The 17,094-nt window shown below is 42.8% G+C and overlaps 1 protein-coding gene across 1 annotated transcript in view; it reads right to left on the bottom strand.

Annotated features, from left to right (window-relative positions):
• Positions 1-12,320: 12,320 nt before the first annotated feature.
• Positions 12,321-17,094, bottom strand: part of LOC140199663 (secretin receptor-like) — a 62,341-nt gene continuing 57,567 nt past the window's right edge. Inside the window, exons 12-13 of the mRNA XM_072262114.1 lie at positions 12,887-12,928; positions 12,321-12,775 (exon numbers count right to left, since the gene is read on the bottom strand). Coding sequence (XP_072118215.1) covers positions 12,590-12,775; positions 12,887-12,928 — 228 coding nt within the window. The 3' untranslated portion in view covers positions 12,321-12,589. The remainder of the gene's footprint in view (positions 12,776-12,886; positions 12,929-17,094) is intronic.

Below are 17,094 nucleotides of genomic sequence, written 5' to 3'. Positions count from 1 at the left end.
CAACAGCAAAAAGTTTAATATCCGGTCTACAAACACGTTCCTCGATCGTAATATGACCCGGATTGCACCATCCGTTGTTAACCAGAACAGTAAGCCCCCAACTCCTTTACACTTACCGCTCTCAGTGCACTTCCAGTCAGCCCGAACGGTCTGGAAGCTGTCCATGGAAAAGATTTGATCGGGTATGTCCTCGTGCAGCCCGGTTCCAGTAAAACACATAATACTGCACTCCCGAAATGTTCCCTGATGCCTGGCTAGTGTCAGAGAACAACATGCACCTTGCTTGGCCACAGACAGCAGTGAAGAGGATCCTTGCCAGGTTAAATCCTTGCAAGGCTGCGGGGCCAGATAACATACCTGGTTGTGCTCTAAGAGATTGTGTGGCCCATCTAATACAGGTCTTAACAGACATCTTTGGTATCTGAAAAAGGATCTATTGCTTTTCCAGCATATATAATGAATAAATTATTCTCAGGCTTCCAGCGAGGTACAAGTATCAATTTTAACTGATGTTTCAATGACAAACTCTGCTATCTTTATCAGGGATGATGCCTAGGCATGTCTAGTTTGGTGGTATTTATACCCCCACCATCCATCCCTCCTGATTGGTTAGTCTCATCCAATCAGCTTTTCGCTGTTCCATCTTGTTTACAATTGAATTCCAGTTCTTACTTAGAGAACCTTTGTTAAAATTCTTTTCCTCTAGTTTTATTTCAATGGCTTCACCAAGTGGTCCTAAAAGCCATTGGCGCGGCACAATAGGTTTGCGCCAAAGTCAATCCTATGGCCATTGCGAATGCAATATTCTGCTACCACCGATTTCTCTGAGTAACTCAAACGAATGCACCTCCTGTGTTTTTTGATGTGGGTTTCCACCCTACCTGGTCGATATACACTGCTCCGCATTCACAGGGAATCCTGTAAATGCCAGATATCCTGAGTCCCAGGTCATCTTTGACCAGCATAAGCTGTAATTTGAGCTTCCTTACAGGTTTGTGGGTGGTATTAGTCGGGTATTTCTTCAGGATCCTGGAGATCCTTCCAGAAACTGTGGAAAGATAGGGAAGACAGGCAGCAGTGACGGGTTCCCCCTCATTGTTAGGTTTCCTGGTTTTTCTATTGGCCCTTTTAAGAGCCCGATTGATTTCCTTCACCTTTTAGCCTTAGCTTTTGGGACCACTTGGTGAAGGAAGCCATTGAAATAAAACTCGAAAAAAAGAATTTTAACAGAGACAAACATCTTGCTCTAAGTAAATACTGGAATTCAATTGTAAACAAGGTGGGACCGCAGAAACCTGATTGGATGAGGCCAAACCAATCCGGAGGGACAGGTGAAGGGGGTATATATACCACTGGACTAGACTTGCCCAGGCGTCATCCCTGATATCGATGGAAGAGTTTGTCATCGAAACGTTGGTTAAAATTGATACTTGTACCCGGCTGGAAGCCGAAGAAGAGTTTATTTACCTTTAGTATCTCTGTGCAATTGTCCATTGTCTCTGTAGGCTTCAAGGCAGTTACCATAATTTGAGCAGCTAGTAATGGACCTTCCACCTTCCAGCTACATTGGACCCTTTCCAGTTCACCTACCACTCTAACTAGTGCAATGATGACGCATGACTTCAGGATTGAATGACGTCCATTTAGAACACAGATGCAGAGAAATTACTTTAGTCAGAGGGTGGTAAATCTGTGGAATTTGTTGCCACGAGTGGCTGTGGAGGCCAAGTCACCTGGTGTATTTAAGGCAGAGATTGATGGGTTCTTGATTAGCCAGGGCATCAAAGGGTATGGGGAGAAGGCAGGGAAGTGGGGATGACTGGAAGAATTGGATCAGCCCATGATTGAATGGTGGAGCAGACTCAATGGGCCGAATGGCCTACTTCTGCTCCTATACCTTATGGTCTTATGACAGCATAGCCTCAGCTCTCCATTCCGTCCTGTCCCAACTAGAAACTAATGCCTCAGATGCCCAGTTGTTATTCATCAACATCAGCTCGTCATTTAACACAACCATCCCTTAGAGGCTAGTAGATAAACTGTCCTTCATGGTTTACTCAACACCCCTCCCTGTAAAATGGATCTTGGATTTCTTGACGAGAAGACCCGAGGCAGAAACATCTCAAACTCCATCACACTGAGCTGTGTGCTCATCACTACTCTTCTTACTGCTGACTCACAAATCACTGCCAGCACCAGCTCAGGTCGCACCATCAAGTTCACTGATGGTACAAGAGTGATGAGTCGCACGTGGACCAGACAAGAGATCATTGTGGACTTCAGAAAGGTGCAGGTCAACCACTTCAATGGCTCTACCGTGGACAGAGTGAAGAGCACAAGGTTCCTTGGTGTGCACATAGTGGATGATCTAACCTGGACCCAAACATCTGCTCATTAGTCAACAAGGGGGCAACAGCATCTGAGGTGTGCAAGGTTCCCTTCTCCATTCTAACAGCTCTCTGCAGGAGCACCAACAAAGGTCTCCTGTCTGGCTGCATTATTGTGTGATACCGAAACTGGAAGGCATGGGACTGCAAGACCCTGCAGAGGACCGTCAAAACCACTGAGAGGATCACTGCTGGGGCCTCCATTCCCACCCCCACCCCCCATATGTGACACTTCAAGTTTATTATTATTCAACCTTATACCACCAAACAAAACAGCATTCCTCCAGATCAAGGTGCACAACACAGCACATATAACTCACACAAATAAAGTGATATTACCATAAATAATAAGATGCATTTATGACCCAAGTTAAAAAGTAAACAGTACAACACTACTGGCACTTCATGTGAGATCAGACCTGGGTGGTGGCAGTTAGTTCGGTAGTCTCACAGCCGGGGGAAAGAAGCTTTCCCCAGGCTGTCATGGCCAGCAGCATTGTATACAAAGGGCCTGAAGCATTGAAGAGGATCCCTGCTAATCATCCCACAATCTCTTTGACCTTCTACCATCAGGAGGGAGGTACAGGAGCAACAGGACTAGGACTGCCAGGCTGGGTAGCAGCTTCTTCCCTCAGGCTGTCAGACTAATGAATACCCTGTCACCACCGAGGTCTTGTCAGTGGGTCAGCACCTGATAATTAGACATATTAATAAAGTCTCACTTCAGCCCCCTTTGCTCCCTAAGAAACAAACCCTACACCTCAGCTACAATTTTCAAATCACAGCAAAATGTTGTTAAGACTCCTCTGCATCAATTTCAGTGCAATCATATCTTTCCAGTAACAAGGTTCCAGTAACAGTTCTTCAGTTATGTCTTTTATTGTTGCATACAGTTTTAATATAATCTTTCTGTTTGTCTTTTTGCTTATCTTATTTGTCTGCCCTATGACCTTTAAGGGTCTGTGCATATATACCCCAAGGTCTTCTGTTCTTTAACCTTAAATTCTTCAGTGTTCTTACTTCTGAGGACCTGTCTTGTCCCCAGTGCCTCTACTTCTTTTACAGCTTGCCTGGTAGAGAGTATACTGATTGCCCGCACAACAACCTGGTATGGAAACACCACTACCCTTGAACAGAAAATCCTACAAAGTGTAGTGGATTAGGGCCAGTCCTTCACAGGTGAAGTCCTCCCCACCAGTGAGCACATCTGCAGAAAATGCTGTGACAGGAAAGCAGCATCCATCATCAGGGACCCCCACCACACAGCACAAGCTCTCTTCTCACTGCTGCTATCAGGAAGAAGGTACAGGAACCTCAGGACTCACACCACCAGGTTCAGGAACAGTTATTACCCCTCATCCATCAGACTCTTCAACCAAACAGGATAAATTCACTCAACTTCATACACCCTAGGCTGGCTGGTGGCATAGTGGCATCAGCGCCGGACTTTGGAGCAAAGGCTCCCGAGTTCAAATCCAGCCGGCTCCCTTGCACGCTTTCCATCTGTGCTGGGTTGAGCATCGAGCTAGAAACTCGGCCTCATAAAAATACGAAAGCCTACTAAAAGAACGTCGTCATGACAGCATCCCGATGACTCCACTCAGAGTTAAGGGCTTTCTTCTTCTTCTTCTTCACTCACCCTATCATTGAATTGTTCCAACAACCTATCCTACGGACTCACTTCCAAGGTCTCTTCAACTCATGCTCTCAATATTTATTGCTTATTTATTTATTATTATTATTTCTTTCTTTTTGTATTTGAAATATTTGTTGTCTTTAGTGTGCTGACTGAACAACCAATTTGGTGCGATCTTTCATTGATCCTGTTGTGGTTATCATTGGAGTCATAGGGTCATAGATAAGTACAGCACAGAAACAGGCCCTTCAGCCCATCTAGTCCATACTTTAACTATTTAAACCGCCTATTCCCAATGACCTACACTGGGACCATAGCCCTTGATATCCCTACTATCCATGTACCTATCCAAACTTCTCTTAAATGTTGAAACCGAGCTCGCATGGATCACCTTGTGCTGGCAGCTCATTCCACACTCTCACGACCCTCTGAGTGAAGAAGTTTCCCATCATGTTTCCATTAAACTTCTCACCTTTCATCCTTAACCCATGACCTCTGGTTGTAGTCCCACCCAACTTTAGTGGAAAAGGGTTATTTGTATTTGCCCTGTCTACATCTTTCATACTTTATGATACCTCTATCAAATCTCCCTTCAATCTTCTATGTTCGAAAGAATAATGTCCTAACCTATTCAATCTGTCCTTAAAACTCAGGCCCTCCATACCCAGCAACACACCTGTAAATTTTCTCTGGCAACACACATAAAAGTTGCTGGTGAACGCAGCAGGCCAGGCAGCATCTCTAGGAAGAGGTGCAGTCGACGTTTCAGGCCGAGATCCTTCATCAGGTCTCGGCCTGAAACGTCGACTGCACCTCTTCCTAGAGATGCTGCCTGGCCTGCTGCGTTCACCAGCAACTTTTATGTGTGTTGCTTGAATTTCCAGCATCTGCAGAATTCCTGTTGATGGCGTGTAAATTTTCTCTGTACACTTTCAACCTTGTTTACATCTTTCCTGTAGGTAGGTGACCAAAACTGCAGACAATACTCCAAATTAGGCCTCACCAATGTCTTCTACAACTTCAACATAACATCCTATCTTCTGTACTCAATACGTTGACTTATGAAGGCCAATGTGCTAAAAGCTTCCTTTATGACCCTATCTATTTATAACTATTACGGATTTATTGAGAATGCCCACAAGAAAATGAATCTTTGGGTTCTATATATGGCGACATACATGTATTTTGATAATAAATTTACTTTCAACTTTGTTCCTTCACACCACAGAGTTATAAAAAAAAGTACAGCACAGAAACAGGTGCTTTGGCCCATCTAGTTTGTGCTGAACCATTTAAACTGACTACTCTCATGGACATGTTCCAGAACCATAGCCTCCACACTTTGACTATCTATATACCTATCCAAACTTCTCTTAACCGTTGAAATCAAGCTCGCATGGTCCACTTGTGCTGGCAGCTTGTTCCACGCTCTCACGACCCTCTGAATGAAGAAGTTTCCCCTCCTGTTCCCCTTAAAATTTTCACCTTTCACCCTTAACCCATGACCTCTGGTTGTAGTCCCGCCCATCCTCAGTGGAAAAAAGCCTGCTTGCATTTACCTTCTCTATATTCCTCATAATTCTGTATGCCTCTATCATATTCCCACTTGGTACCTTCCTCACAGATCCCTGGATTAAATTCCAATTGCGATTTTTTTCTACAACTGTTGAGATCATCTGTAGTTTTATTCCTGTGAATTACACAGCAAGGTGTTGTATCATCAAATTTCTTTTCATCCTGTATCTTCATCAATGTTTTTATTATTTCTCAACATCATTATCTAATCACAAAAACACAAAGGAGCTGTGGAACCTTTCTGGTAAAGGATGATGCCAGGTCAAAAAAAATCACTTGTCAACCAATAAACTTTCACTTCTTGTTTCTGAGCTAATTTGGTGCATTCCTTTGGTCACCATCTACTTACTCATTTCTGACAAGCCTGCTTGTCGGAAGCCTTGCTAAAATCCAAGCACACTGTTCCTTCATTAACAAGAAAGTTGATCAGACATGCTGTTCCCTTAAGATGCCCAGATTGACTGTTCCTGATTAATCCGTGCCTTTCCAATGCGTTATGTAGATTACATTATAACATGGATTAATGTTGGTTTGCATATACCTTATAATGTACAATTAACTGCTATTGAACAAAAGATCCTTGACACATGAATGTTTGTTTACGCTTAATACAGGCATTTAAAAGTGCTCATATTTTCCATTAAGAAAATACTGATTACACTGGACAACAAAGATTTTGCTTCCTTTCAGCTTGTATCTTAAGGATTTTGGGCCGCTGATCATGAAAATCTTCCTAAAATTTCGCTGTCATGCACCATTTTAAAAAATCGTCTATATTTGTTATTTCAATTTATAATTCAAGTCAGAATAACTGATGCCAAGATTAAGGAAGGCATTTTTTTGGTCCACAAATCAAACAGACCATTAATGACAGACAACTCAAAGGATTTCAGGTGGGTCTGGACAAAATCACATGGGAGGCATTCAAGGATGTTGAAGAAAATATTCTTGCCAACTACAGAGCACCAAACTATGTGCAGCTGGTTGACAACATGCTTCAAGCATACATGACCATGAAGTGCAACATGTCACTAAGGATTCATTTTCTGTATTCCCATTTAGACTTCTTCACTGTCAGTGAAGAGCATGGTGAAAAGATTTCACCAGGACATTGTGGTCGTGGAGAAACGGTATCAGGGCAACTGGAATCCATCAATGCTGGCTGATTGTTGTTGGACATTTAAGTGAGAAGCCTCAGAAACTGATTACAAATGAAAATCATCAACAAAACATGTTTAGCTTTGTTGAACTATTGCAAAGTGTCAGCACTGTTATGCAATTAAATGCAGTATATTCAATAAAACTTCTGCGTGGATTGTCACCTTGTAATGGTGGAGAAGCTTGTGTGGTCCTGTGATCCCGAGAGCAATGCCGTCTGGAGCTATGCTCCTGGCAGGATCACCCATGGCGGTGAGGTCGAGGGTGAGGTCCCTGACAAAGAACAATCCAACCAAGACCGCAACGGTGGAACAGGCGGACGAGGTTACCTCAAACTCAACGGTTGTGAAGGCGGATGAAGACTGCAACAAATCCATCAGCTCCAATTGTCGTGGTTTCCATGCCATTGGAATGAGTTGGTTGATTTGTGAAGTACCATGTGCTTCTTGGAGTGCAACATCAAGTACACATTAAACAAATACACGCACAGGCGTCTTCACCCTGTAGGCCACTTCTTTAGAATGAAGACCATCATCCTCGACCTCGAGGGATAGCCACGACGACGATTCAATAAAAGTTAATTTCTTACTTCTCCAAGTAGTCTGAAATTATATTTGTATTCAGCTTCAAGCACTCTATCATAAACCATAAAAAAGCGGAAGCAATACTCTTCAAAAAAATTTGTTGTTCAATGTTACTTTTCTCAGACTTCCAGACTATAATTTTTAAGGAAATCTTGAATAACTAATCATGTAAGAATTTGGTTAATGACATAAAAAAGTTACTATCTTGCAAATTACTGTTAGCTCATACTGTGTATATCATGTGAAATTACAAGGAAAAATAGATTAAGCATCACCAATGCTAGAATGAGGATATGTTATATCAGTATTAAAACAAAAACCTAAAATATATTTTATGTTAAACTTTAACCAGAAATAGATCTACATAAAATAGGGGTCTATGGCCTATGATAACTTGAAAAGAGTCTGTCCATTTGCACCTCTAGAGTGATCCTGGACTTCCTGTCAGATCACCAGCAGGTGATACGAGTGGGCTCCCTCACCTCCACCCCTCTGACTCTCAATACAGGAGCCCCTCTATACTGGGCTGTGTACTAAGTCCCCTCTTTTACTCCCTGTATACCCTTGACTGTGTCACCACCCGCAGCTCTAATCTGCTAAATAAATTTGCTGATGGCACTACACTGATTGGCCTAATCTCAAACATTAACGAGGTGGCCAACAGGGAAGTCATCTCTCTGACACAGTGGTGTCAAGAAAACAACCTCTCCCTCAATGTTGCAAAAACAAAGGAACTGGTTATGGATTATAGGAGGAATGGAGATAGGCTAACCCCTATTGATATCAATGGATCTGGGGTTGAGAGGGTAAACAGCTTTAAGTTCCTCGGCATCCACATCACTGAGGACCTCACGTGGTCTGTACACACCAGCTGTGCGGTGAAAAAGGCACAACAGCGCCTCTTTCACCTCAGACGGTTGAGGAAGTTTGGTACGGGCTCCCAGAACCTAAGAACTTTCTACAGGGGCACAATTGAGAGCATCCTGACTGGCTGCATCACTGCCTGGTATGGGAACTGTACTTCCCTTAATCGCAGGATTCTGCAGAGAGTGGTGTGGACAGCCCAGCGCATCTGTAGTTATGAACTTCCCATGATTCAGGACATTTACAAAGACAGGTGTGAAAAAAGGACCCGAAAGATCATTGGGGACCTGAGTCACCCCAACCACAATCTATTCCAGCTGCTAGCGTCTGGGAAATGGTACCACAGCATAAAAGATAAGACCACAGGCTCCAGGACGGCTTCTTTCACCAGACCATCAGACTGATTAACTCACGCTGATTTCAGTGTAGTTCTATGTTGCATTGACTGTTCTATTTATTATAAATGATTATAAATTACTATGATTGCGCGTTGTACATTTAGACGGAGACGTAACGTAAAGATTTTTACTCCATGTGTATGAAGGATGTAAGAAATAAAGTCAATTCAATTCAAAAATTCTTTGCTTCTCACTGTAAACTCTCTTCATATAAATGAAGTAGTGCTTAGAGTGTGTCTTGAAATAGTTCTAATGGGAACTGTTACTGACACTGCAATGAGAGTCCGGCTTCATCACAGCCAATATTCTAACAGACCTTTAAAATATTTTTAATTCTAATGGGTAAAGCTGCCTGCTTATCTCCAGTTCCTTGCCTCTCACCATGGAGAAAATATGTTGACTTAACATTCATCGGCCGAAAGTGGATGAGACTGTATTTTACTATATTAAATTTCAGTTTTTTCCCACCCACCTACCTGCACTTTGCGACATTCTGCTCTTATCTAAATAACTAATTTTGCATAAAGTTACATTGAGTTTGAAGATCAAATGGATCTTATTGAACGATGGAGCAGGTGGGAAGGGCTGTAAGGATTACAGGTGTCTCCCGCTTTTCGAACATTCGCTTTACGAAACCTCACTGTTACGAAAGACCTACATTAGTACAGTACCCTGTTTTCGCTTTCAGAAGGTGTATTCACTGTTACGATTAAAAAATTCAGCGCGCGATAAAAAAACATAATTCTGATTCCCATTCCTATTCCAACATGTCGGTCCATGACTGTCTCTTGTGCCAAGGTGAGGCCCACCTCAGGATGGAAGAACAAAACCTTATATTCCATCTGGATACTCTCCAACCTGATGGCATAAATATTGATATCTCCTTCCGGCAAGCAAATTTCATACCACTCCCCACTTCCTTTATTCCCCACACTGACATTTTACTTTTCTCACCAGCCTATTACTTCCTTCTGGGTCTCCTCCTCCCTCCCTTCCTCCTATGGTCCACTCTCCTCTCCTGTCAGATTATTTCTTCTCCTGCTCTTATTTCCCATCCAGCTGGCTTCACCTATCACCGTCCAGCTATCCTCTCCCCTTCCCCCACCTTTTTATTCTGGCATCTTTCCCTTCCTTCTCACTTCTGTGAAGGGTCTCAGCAGAAACGTTGTCTGCTCATTCATTTCCCTTGATGCTGCCTGACCTGCTGAGTTCCTCCAGCATTTTGTGTGTGTTGCTTTGGATTTCCAGCATCTGCAGACTTTCTCCTGTTTATGATTTGCCTTTCATCGGATAAATGTTAAGATCTGGTATTGTGTAAGTCAAATTTCAAAAAATTTTACCTGCACCCACCTTAATCACACCCCCGCCAATAATTCACTAGGAAGTTTGTATGGCCACATCAGCACCGTGTGAAGGAAAAGGACACTCTTGCCAGGATTCAGCTGGATGGCTTTTATGAGAATGTCACGAGGAATCAGGCCTGACTTATAGGGACCGTTTGAGTAAGCTTGGTGGGTATGAGACCGAATGGTAACTTTGTAGATGTGCAAAAGATCATGAATGGCATAGAGCTGGTGAGTGCACTTTTACTCAGGGAAAGACAAACAAAAAAACTAGAGGACGTGGACAACAGGTGGTGACCATAAGACCCTAAGATGTAGGAGCAGAATTAGACTATTTGGCCCATTGAGTCTGCACCACCATTTCATTATAGCTGATCCCTTTTTTCCCTCAGCCCCAATCTCCTGCCTTCTCCTGCATCCCTTCATATCCTGACTAGCCAAGAATAATCATGAACATGCACTGCAGATTCTTGTTTAGGCAACCCTGATAACAATGTCCAAACTAATGACTTTTACTATCAAAAAGGACAAGAGCTTCATGCATATGAAAACACCATCACTAGCAGGTACCCCTCCCAGTCCCACACAATAAATATATCTAATTACTGGAACTCTCTTCCCTATCAGTGGTGTGGGAGGATCTGTGTGAAAGGACTGCAGCTATTTAATGTGGCTGCTCACCTACTGAAGGGTAATACAGAATTAGGCAATAAATGCTGGGTTTCACAGCACAACTACTTTCTGAAAAATGAATCAATAAATGAAAATTATTCCTCCCATTTAATTACTGTTATATTTGATAGATCTATAATTACGAGTTTGAAGATCAAACTCTGTCCTGAACCTTGTGGCCAATCAGGCCGGTTTCTGTGGCATGAAGCGACTGAGAGTACGAGACTCCCCCCCCGGGATAGGACACCAGTCTATTGCGAGGTTAACCCCCAGTATTCTTGCTGGTACCCATTCTCAGCTGGGTAGACTGGAGCATTGTGTGGTTAAGTGCCTTGCTCAAGGACACACACGCTGCCTCAGCCGAGGCTCAAACCCACGACCTTCAGATCGCTAGTCCAAAGCCCTAACCACTCAGCCACGCGCCACAGAAATTACATAAGACACTAATAATTACAAGTTACTAGTGTCTTAAGATTGTCATGGCTGGGGGAGGTTGTGGGGACAAGCTCCCACTACCTATTAAATGCTCTAATGGCAAGCACCTCAAATAGCCTCTGGCAACCATGTCCATCTCCTGGCCTTCGTGTGTGGCTTAGCTACTAAGCCCAGGGGAACTGTTTCTACTGACAGGACAAGGGACAAAGCTGGGTTACTGGCGCCTTAAAACCAGTCACTTCAGGTAGATGGGGCTTGTCAGCCGTGGTTGGCAGCTCATCTAAGAGAGGGAAAACTGTTCTCAAGCCTCCGCTGCTTTGCAGCTATACCCACTCACAGGGAAGGCTTCAGGAGTAACCTCTGTGGAAAAAATCCGAAGCTGGATTCCCTACACTGAATTCGACGTTGACTCGCAACCCCTGCGACACTGCTGGTGCCAAACTGTATCAGTCTCTGCCGTTCTTTTGGATTCATCAGCCACATGGAGAGGGGAGCCTGGTGCATGGGCATCAGCTTGCTCTCCGTATCGTACTGCATGGGCTAGGACACAGCATCCACGGTCAACCCCAGTCCACAGGGGGCCTGCTACTATTTATCACTCGGGGTGTGTTTTCAAGAATGAGAGTATTAAAATCAGTGTTAAGAAGATCATTATAGCATTATAGGTAGATAGGATAATAGGACAGCCATGTTAGAAACCTGCCTGAGGGCTCAGCCTTCCTTTGAGACTCCCACAGTGATGAAATGGTTGAAGTGATATTGCTGTGGATTAGTTTGGAGAGGATGCCAGTGAGGTCTGGCGTTGGGCATTGAAATGTGAGGTTCAGGGCAGCATCCTAGCCAGTGCAGAGAATGTACACTATCACTGGGGACCAGCACCAGCTACATTGGATGTTGACAGACCAATAGACCAATATGTCTATCTCATCCTCACTGGTTGGTTCTGATGGATCTCCCTCTTGCTTTCCTTCTCTACACAATTTATCCCATAGGCTTCCCTATGTTGACAAAGGCGGTATTATCGATGAGCTAGTGTTATGACTCTCTTTTTCTAAAACATAAACCACACACATTTCTGGCCAAAGGTTCCCAACCTGGGGTTCATGGACCCCTCGGTTAATGGTAGGGGTCACTGGCATAAAAAACTTTGGGAACCCCTGCTTCAGACATTACCAAGTTTGACCGGAAAATAGTTCAACAATACTTTACAAAATACCTGCTCCATAAATTTATAGCTAATGGATAGAACAAATTGAATGTAACTTGCTTGAATACAAAATATACATGTGTATAGTCACACATAATCCACACATGCATATTTTGTATATCTGATCATGACCCTTCTTAATCAGAATAACAAACCTTAATAAGCATTTAACACAAACACCGACTCACGAGGCAAACCATTTTGGGACAGTTTATACTTCCCAGTAGATCTGTCAAGCCTGGCACCTGATCTACAAATAGCAGCATTATGTATTCTCAAATTGTTCACAGTTAAGTAAATCACTTGAACTACAATATCATATTCGCTCCTTTAAAGAACATTTGATTCCTGGAAAACAAGTTCTTGTTCCTTGGAAGTGGAACTTGTCAACAGAGATCCCCGTGTCCCACCAGTCATTCCACTGCTCATTATGGAACTGTGTCGGTTTTGTGAATCAGCAGCTAAATATTTCTTCTGCTTCCACCGTCTCCACTTTTTTTTGATTTCAGTTTGAACCTATGTGTAAATAGTCATAATTTACTGATAGGAAGGTAGAATCATGTTGATTGTTTTACGGAAAGAAGTGATTTTGACTGTGGGTAAGCATTGTTTATTAAAGGTACTCACTTCGCCATTAAGGAAACAGTAAAGGACTGCAACAGCGGAGCCCTATGGATTAAAAATAAACTTTATTAATGGTTTGAGATATATTCTCATTGATACATGTATTCATCTACAAAATGCATCCATTCTTGGAATAATCTTAATCTGCAATTATTTTTAACTGGAATGGAATAGGTTTCCTTCATGTACCTCTGAAATCCTCCAGGAGGACCACAAATTTGTCATAGTTTGGAAGCTTGCATGCCTCAATGACCCAGAGAGCTATGCTGGCTGGAGTTAGGTCTTTATGTTTTGGCTCTTGGAAGGTTCACCCATTCCTAACAGGTCAAAGGGTAGAGGCCAGACTAAGAGTGGCCCACTGGTCCTCCAGGTTCAGGGGTTCAGCTCAGGGCTAACAACAGTCACTGGTTAAAAAAATTGTTATGGAAACAGCATTGAAGAATCCTTTTACATCTCAGTGTGCGAATATTCCTGAGTTTTCACCCAGGAGTTGCATGACTGTCAGTAGTGAAAACCGAGAGGAACCTACTGACACGATGAAGGAAGCACTGAACACCACCAGAAACAGAGGGCTTTCACTGCTGCCAAAAAACACCAGCAGCACAACAGGCAGAAAATAAGTAAGTGACTTCTGAATCAATTTGTCAGGTAATCTGATAGGATGGACAGGACTGGCAGCTCAATGTTCTGTTGTTTTAGACCTGAGGGGGGGGGGGCTTTAAAGCGTTACTCATCAGGGAAAATGTCACAGCAGTACTCAGACAGGACAAACTGGAGGGCTTGTCTATTGAAGCTATATGAGTAGAACTGAGTAATAATTAAAGGATGACCATGTTAAAGGGACCGCAATACTATGTTAAGGAATGCCTACCATTCCATGTCCAGACCACATTTCGGGAAGTCTGATCACTTAGCTGTCCTCTTCCTACCTGCAAATGGGCAGTGTCAGAAGAGCAAGGCTCCAGAGGTAAGGACAACAAAGAGGTGGTCATGGGAGGCAGAGGAGCGGTTTTGGGATTGCTTTGAGTTGGTGGACTCGGCTGTGTTCAAAAACTCATCAGAGGATCCGAACCAATACATTACAGTTGTCACGGACTTTATAAAAAGATGTCATAGATGAGTGTGTCCCCACAATATCATTCAGAGTCTCTCCCCAACCAGAAGCCCTGTATGAACCATGAGATCCGCAATCTGTGATGGCTAGATCAGTGGCATTCTGGTCTGATGACCAAGTAAAATACAAGAGCTCCTGGTATGATCTCCAGAAAGCCATCTCGTATGTCAAGTGGCAATTTATTTATTTATTTTTCTTTTTATATTTGCACAGTTTGTTTCCTTTGCACACTGGCTTTTTGTCTGTCCTACTGGGTGCAGTTTTTCATTGATTTTATTGTGTTTCTTTTATTTACTGTGAATGTCACAGGAAAATGAATCTCAGGGTAGGAACACACATAAAAGTTGCTGGTGAACGACGCAGGCCAGGCAGCATCTCTAGCAAGAGGTACGATCGACAATTCGGGCCGAGACCCTTCGTCAGGACTTATACTGTCAGGGTAGTATACTGTATGGTGACATACAGTGCCTATAAAAAGCATTCACCTCCCCTTGGAAGATTTCATGTTCTATTGTTTTACAACATTGAATCACAGTGGATTTAATTTGACTTTTTTGACACCGATCAGCAGAAAAAGACTCTTTTGTGTCAATGTGAAAACAGATCTCTACAAAGATGATCTAAATTAATTACAAATATAAAACACAAAATAATTGATTGCATAAGTATTCTTCCCCCCTTTAATATGGCACACCAAATCATCAATAGTGCAGCCATTTGGTTTTAGAAGTCACATAATTAGTTTAAAGGAGATCAGTTTTTGGAGACCTATGTACAGACAAGGTGTTTCAATTGATTGTGGTAAGAAACCACCTGTATCTGGAAGGTCCAACTGCTGGTGAGTCAATATCCTGGCAAAATCTACACTATGAAGACAAAAGAGCACTCCAAGCAACTTTGCGAAAAGCTTACTGAAAACCAAAAGTCAGGAGATGGATACTAGAAAATTTCCGAGTCACTGAACATCACTTGGAGTACAGTCAAGTCAATCATCAAGAAAAGAAAAGAATATGGCACAGCTGTAAATCTGCCTAGAGCAGGCCGTCCTCAAACACTGAGTGACCGTGCAAGAAGGGGACTAGTGAGGGAGGCCACCAAGAGACCTAAAACAACTCTGGAAGAGTTACAAGCTTCAGTGGCTGAGATGGGAGAGACTACATATACAATATCTGTTGCCCGGGTGCTTCACCAGTCGCAGCTTTATGGGAGAGTGGCAAAGAGAAAGCCACTGTTGAAAAACACTCACATGAAATTTCAGCTGGAGTTTGCTAGAAGGCACGTGGGAGACTCTGAAGTTAGTTGGAAGAAGGTTCTATGGTCTGTTGAAACCAAATTTGAGCTTTTTAGCTGTCAGGCTAAATGCTATAACAGCACACATCCTCAAAAACACACCAGCCCTACCGTGAAGCATGGTGGTGGCTGCATCATGCTGTGGGGATGCTTCACTGCAGCAGGCCCTGGAAGGCTTGTGAAGGTAGAGGGTAAAAAGAATGCAGCAAAATTCAGGGAAATCCTGGAGGAAAACCTGATGCAGTCTGCAAGAGAACTGAAACTTAGGAGAAGATTTGTTTTCCAGCAAGACAATGTCCCCAAGCATAAAGCAAAAGCTACACAGGAATGGCTTAAAAGCAACGAAGTTAATGCCCTCAGTAGCCAAGTCAGAGTCCAGACTTCAATCTAATTGAGAATTCATGGCTGGACTTGAAAAAGGATGCTCACTCATGATCTCCATGCAATCTGACAGAGCTTGAGCAGTTTTGTAAGGAAGAATGGGGAAAAATTGCAGTGTCCAGATGTGCAAAGCTGATGGAGACCTATCCACACAGACTCAAGGCTGTAATTGCTGCCAAAGGTGCATCTACTAAATACTGACTTGAAGGGGGTGAATGCTTATGCAATCAATTATTTTGTGTTTCATATTTGTAATTAATTTAGATCACTTGGTAGAGATCTGTTTTCTTGTTGACATGAAAGAGGCTTTTTTTGTTGATCAGTGTCAGACAAGCCAAATTAAATCCCCTGAGGTTCAATGCTGTAAAACAATAAAACATGATAACTTCCAAGGTGGGGGAATACTTTTTGAGGCACTGTATATATATTTTGTTAATAAATTTACATTGAATTTTGAACTTGGAACTCGTGATAGAGCTGACTGAGTTTACAACTCTCTGCAGCTTATTCCAACCCTGTGCAGTGGTCCCTCCACACCAGACTCTTGTAAATCTTTGGAGAAATACTGTAGAGAGCATTCTAATTCGTTGGATCACTGGTACGGAGGGTCCACTGCACAGGATTGGGAAAAAGCTACAGAAAGCTGTTAACTCAGCCAGCTCAATCATGGACACTGGCCTCCTCAGTGTCAAGGACATTTTCAAAACGTGATGCCTCAGAAAGGCGGCATCCATTATTAAGGAGCTCCATCACCCAGGACATGTCCTCTTCTCATTGCTACCATCAAGGAGGAGGCATAGGACCCTGAAAACACACACTCAACATTTTAGGAACAGCTTCTTCCCCACCACCATCAGATTTTTGAATGGACATTACGTACACTACTTCACTATTTTTTCTTTTTTTTGCTCTTTTGCACTATTTAATCTATTTTCTTTATATATTTCTTATTATAATTTATTTTTTTTTATTATTATGTATTGCAGTGTACTACTGCCACATAATAAGTTTCACAATGTATGCCGATGATATTAAACCTGATTCTGATACCGATTCTTTCTCCCCTGGAGCGGAGGATAATGAAGGGAGTTTTGATAGATTATGAAGGCTAAGTATATGCAGACTTTTTCCCTTCAGGTTGGGTGAGACTAGATCTAGGGGTCACAGGTTTAGGGTGATAGGTAAAATATTTAAGGGGAAAAGAAGGGGAGCTTCTTCACTCAGAGGGCGGTGAAAGTGTGAAACAAACTGCCAGCAGAAGTGTGGATGCCGGTTTGATTGCAACATTTAAAACATATAACATAGAACAGTACAGCACAGTACAGGCCCTTCGGCCCACAATGTTGTGCCGACCCTCAAACCCTGCCTCCCATATAAGCCCCCACCTTAAATTCCTCCATATACCTGTCTAGTAGTCCCTTAAACT

The sequence above is a fragment of the Mobula birostris genome, chromosome 6, assembly GCF_030028105.1.
Source record: "Mobula birostris isolate sMobBir1 chromosome 6, sMobBir1.hap1, whole genome shotgun sequence".
Taxonomy (NCBI): Eukaryota; Metazoa; Chordata; class Chondrichthyes; order Myliobatiformes; family Myliobatidae; genus Mobula; species Mobula birostris.
The sequence above is the reverse complement of the archived record's forward strand: the minus strand, read 5'-3'. Positions and strand labels throughout refer to the sequence as shown.